The 4,593-nt window shown below is 47.9% G+C and overlaps 1 protein-coding gene across 1 annotated transcript; it reads left to right on the top strand.

The window, feature by feature from the left end:
- Positions 1-1,575: 1,575 nt before the first annotated feature.
- Positions 1,576-3,841, top strand: LOC129392794 (keratin-associated protein 16-1-like; the record flags this gene model as incomplete). The annotated part of the gene is given in 2 exon segments (XM_055090881.1): positions 1,576-1,991; positions 1,993-3,841. Coding segments are annotated over 2 exon segments (1,062 nt in total), but the record flags the coding sequence as incomplete, so codon positions are not given.
- Between the last annotated feature and the right edge of the window lie 752 nt (positions 3,842-4,593).

The following is a 4,593-nucleotide window of genomic DNA, read 5'->3' as shown; positions in this document are numbered from 1 at the left end:
TCCCTCCCTCCCTCTCTCTCTCTCTCTCTCTCTCTCTCTCTCTCTCTCTTTCTCTCTTTCTTTCTTTCTTTCTTTCTTTCTTTCTTTCCTGCGCTCCGTGGCTTGTGGGGATCTCAGTTCCCCGACCAGAGATTGAACCTGGGCCAGGGTAGTGAAAGCCCAGAATCCTAACCACTAGGCAACCGGGGAATTCCCCCTAAACTTTGCATTTCTAGAATTTCATATAAATGGAATGACACAGTGTGAATTCTTTTTCACTTAGAATAACATTTTTTAGTATTCATCTGTGTTGTTGCACTCTCAGTAGTTCATTACTTTTTACTGAATAGTATTGCATTGCATGAATAAACTACATTAAAAAATAGTCATCTACTGATTTGGGTTATCTCCAGTTTTGGGTTTTTGTTTTTTGTTTTTTGTTTTGCTATAATGAATAAAGCTGCAATGAACATTCAGGTACACACTTTGGTGTGAACCTACGTTTTTACTTATTTTGGATAAATACCAAGGAATTGGACTGCTGGGTAAATACTGAGTGAATGTTTAACTTTATAAGAAGCTATCAAACTGTTTTTGCAAATTGGCTATACCATTTTTTATTCCCACCAGCAATGTCTGGGAGTTCCAGTTGCTCCATGTCCTTGCTAACACTTGATATTGTCAGTCTTTCTATTTTTAGCCATTCTAGCAAGTGTATAGTGGAAGCTCACTGTATTTCCTTTCTTTCTTTTCTTTTCTGTATCATTAAAAAACCCAGCAGGATTAGTAGTATCTTGCTTTTGGAGAGAATTCGAGATTTGACTCTTCCCTTGTTGAGTTTCAGACTCTATTATTTCGGTCATTTTATTTTATTTTAGTATTTCCTTTCTTTCTTTTCTTTTCTGTATCATTAAAAAACCCAGCAGGATTAGTAGTATCTTGCTTTTGGAGAGAATTCGAGATTTGACTCTTCCCTTGTTGAGTTTCAGACTCTATTATTTCAGTCATTTTATTTTATTTTATTATTTATTTATTTATTTATTTATTTATTCTTTTTTTTTTTGTGGTATGCGGGCCTCCCTCTGCTGCGGCCTCTCCTGTTGCGGAGCACAGGCTCTGGACGCGCAGGCTCAGCGGCCATGGCTCACGGGCCCAGCCGCTCCGCGGCATGTGGGATCCTCCCAGACCGGGGTGCGAACCCGGTTCCCCTGCATTGGCAGGCGGACGCGCAACCACTGCGCCACCAGGGAAGCCCTATTTCGGTCATTTTAGATCTGGCTGGAATTAGCCTCCCAAAAACTGGCTCTATAACCTCCAAGACAAAGTCACGTGCCAGGGATGGGGGTATAAAAGTGAGGGCCCTGGAGAGACATCCCCATCAGGCAGCAACCTCTCAGCTCTCACAAGGGAGCAGAGACACCTCCACCATGTCTGGAAACTGCTGTTCTAGGAAATGCGCCCTCCATGCAAGCCATCTCCCTCTGCTCCACGGAGGTGAGCTGCAGAAAGCCAGTTAGCTTGCCCAGTTCCTGCCGGAGCCAGACATGGCAACTGGTGACTTAAGATAGCTAAAGGTCATCCAGCTGTGGCTCATAATGCTGTCGGCCCTCCTGTCCTGTGAGCAGCTGTGCCCAGCCTGTGTGCTGTGAGGTCCCTTCCTGCCAAGCAGTCCTCTGTGCACCCACTTCCTGCCAGCCCATCCTCTGCAACCCCAGCCGCTTCCAGTCAGTGGTCTGTGAGCCCAGCTGCTGTGCAGCTATCTGCATTGTGCCTAGTTCCTGCAAGCCAGTGATCTGTGTGCCCGCTTGCTGTCAGCTGGTGTGCCCCACACCTGGCTGCTGTCCTTCTGTCTGCTCTGTGGCCAACAGCTGCCAGTCTGTCTGCTGCGACTCCAGTCCTTGTGAGCCATCTTGGTCGGAGCCCAGCATCTGCCAGCCAGCCACGTGTGTTTCTCTGGTTTGTGAGCCCGGCTGCATCTGCCCCGTCCGCTGTGTTCCAAGCCCTTGCAAGCCACGTTGTCTCCAGCACTTGCCAAGAGCCCTCTTGCTGCATCTCCAGCATCTGCCAATCTGTTTGCTCTGAGCCCAGCCCTTGCTCCCCAAGTGTCTGTGTGTCCAGGCCATGTCAACCTACCTGCTATGTAGTCAAGTGCTGTCGGTCCATCTCCTGTGAGCCCATTTCCTGTCCACCTACATCCTGCCGACCTCTCTGCTGCCCCCTGGGGTCTTCTGCACCTGCCATCTGCCAGCCAACTTGCTCTCGAACTTTCTACATATCCAGCTCCTGCAAACAACCTTGCACGACTTCAGTTTCCTACCGCCCAATTTGCCGCCCAGACTGCTCTGGACCCATCACCTACAGGCAGCCATATGTGACATCTATCTCCTACCACCCGGCCTGCTCTCGCCCATATTACTCCATCCTGTGCCGTCCAGCATGTGTCACTTCTGTCTCTTGCCGCCCAGTCTGCTCCTGCGTGTCTTGTGCTGACGTCTGCAAAAGGGATTGCAAGAAGTCCACTTCCAGCCAACCGGATTATGCTGACTCAACGCTCTGCAAGGTGGAGGTCTCAGAGGCCAGTCCCTGCTACCCCACTGAGGCCAAGCCCACTAGCCCCACCACCCAGGAGGCCACAGACAGCCAGCCTGCTGACTGCTGAACTGGCCCCAGCCCACCGATTCCTGCAATGCATGCCTCCAGCTAGAGAGAAAATTTGACTGCCCTCCCCAAAGCTCATTCTCACTTAGCATCTTTCTTTCTGCCCCATCACCTGCCACCTGCTTATGCTTCAAAGAACTCATCAGAAATGTCAGTCCTAATGGTCCAAATGAAGGCCTCCTGAGCACCAGAGGGGGACATTCTGGGTTCTTGTCTGCTGCTGCCATCGAGCTGAAAAAGGCTGCTTTGCCACATCATCTCAAGTCTCTGTCCTGGCATAAATATGTTTCTGTCCTCATGCAAGTGCTCCCTTGATGTGTGTGCTCCTCTTCCTTGGGGACCTCTTCCATGCCATATAGATATTTAAGTGTCCAATAAGCATGGCTAAGTTGAAGTGACACACTATTCTCATTGCTATCTGGTTCATGTCATATTCTCATCAGCTGACTTTCTTCATCTTTGAGAGCAGCTTCATTCATCCATTCATCCATCCAAGAAGCTTTATTACATAGCTGTTAGGTGCAAGAGACTGTGATGGGTTCTAGGAATGAAAAGACAGAAGTGTCAGCCTCACTCTCGGGACGCTTACTCTCTGATGGGGAGACAGGCAGAGAGGCAATTACTACATTCCACTGGCTAAGTCCTGGGGTAGAGGCAAACATAGGGCACTTTGAACTCAGCAGGGCCTAGGGAGAAACAGGGAAGAATTCTTGGGGGATGTGCTACTAAAGCTGAGTCTTTCAGCACAAGTAGGAATTAACCAGTTAAAAACCAGGAAGGAAGAGCTTCCCAGGCAGAGGAAACATATACAGATGAATGGGGCTTGTGAACACACTGCTCATTAGGCATAGCTTGGGCAGAGGTGTAGTAAGCTCGGAGGTCAGAGCAGTAGACAGTGACCTGCCCTCGTCAGGCCTTGTGTGCTGGACAGAGGCATCTGGGTTTGGTGCAGGGCTGATGTGAAGGCATTGAGGAACCATATGCAGGGCAGTGACATGAAAACTACTGGGTTTTGAAACGTCCCTCTGGCCTTGGTGTGGAGAGCTGAATGGTGGAGCATGGATTTGGTATAGGGAGACTGAGGGGGTAGACATGGCTTTGGGGTCCACAGTGAAATGAAAACAAGTAGGGAGGTCATACTTACAATAAGGAAAGTAACCTGGGTTTCTTGTGCAAGAACCTTGATATGTTCTCTGAGTCCCTATAGGACATACTCTTTGTGTAAACTCCATACATATCCTCTTACAATTGCCAAGGACAGAGTCTCTTCAAAACAGTCACCTCTTGCACTTAGTGCACAGATTGAAGGGCTACCCCTTGTCCTCAAGGTGCAATTTGGGCTCTCCTAAACACAAGAGGGGGTAGCTCAGGTCTTCTTAACTTTGGTACCCTTGACATTTTGGGCTGGAGAATTCTTTGTTGTGGGGACTGTTCTTTGTATTGTAGGCTATTAAGCAGTATCCCTAGCTTCACCAACTAGATGCTAGTAGCATCCCCTGAGTGTGATGATCAAAAATGGCTCCAGGCATTGGCAAAAATTGCCCCCCAAGGAGGGGGGCAAAAATTACCCTGGTTTGAGAGCCATTGGGTTAGACAAGGGCAGAGGGAGAAAGTCAAAAGTGAAACTTATCCTGCACATTGGTGTTGGAGTTACTGTCTATTAGGCCACTGGGATCTATCTCTATCTCCTTTCAGAGTTAAGAGACAAGTTGGCTAGGTTTTTAAATCTCTGTGCCCAGCACAGACTCAGGTTTCAGGTAAATCACAGAAATTCTGTGAGGTAAGATTCCTTTTCCCCTATTTTATAGATGAAGAATATGAAGGACAAACAATCCAAATGCCTATCAACACAGACAAGAAAATGGTGTTATATTCATTCACACAATAGAATATTATGCTGTAGTGAAAACACCTGGACAATGGTTACATGCACCAAAATGAGTGAACCTCATCCCT

This window comes from Physeter macrocephalus, chromosome 14, assembly GCF_002837175.3.
Source record: "Physeter macrocephalus isolate SW-GA chromosome 14, ASM283717v5, whole genome shotgun sequence".
Lineage (NCBI taxonomy): Eukaryota > Metazoa > Chordata > Mammalia > Artiodactyla > Physeteridae > Physeter > Physeter macrocephalus.
Note: the sequence above shows the minus strand (reverse complement) of the source record. Positions and strands in the feature narration are given on the sequence as shown.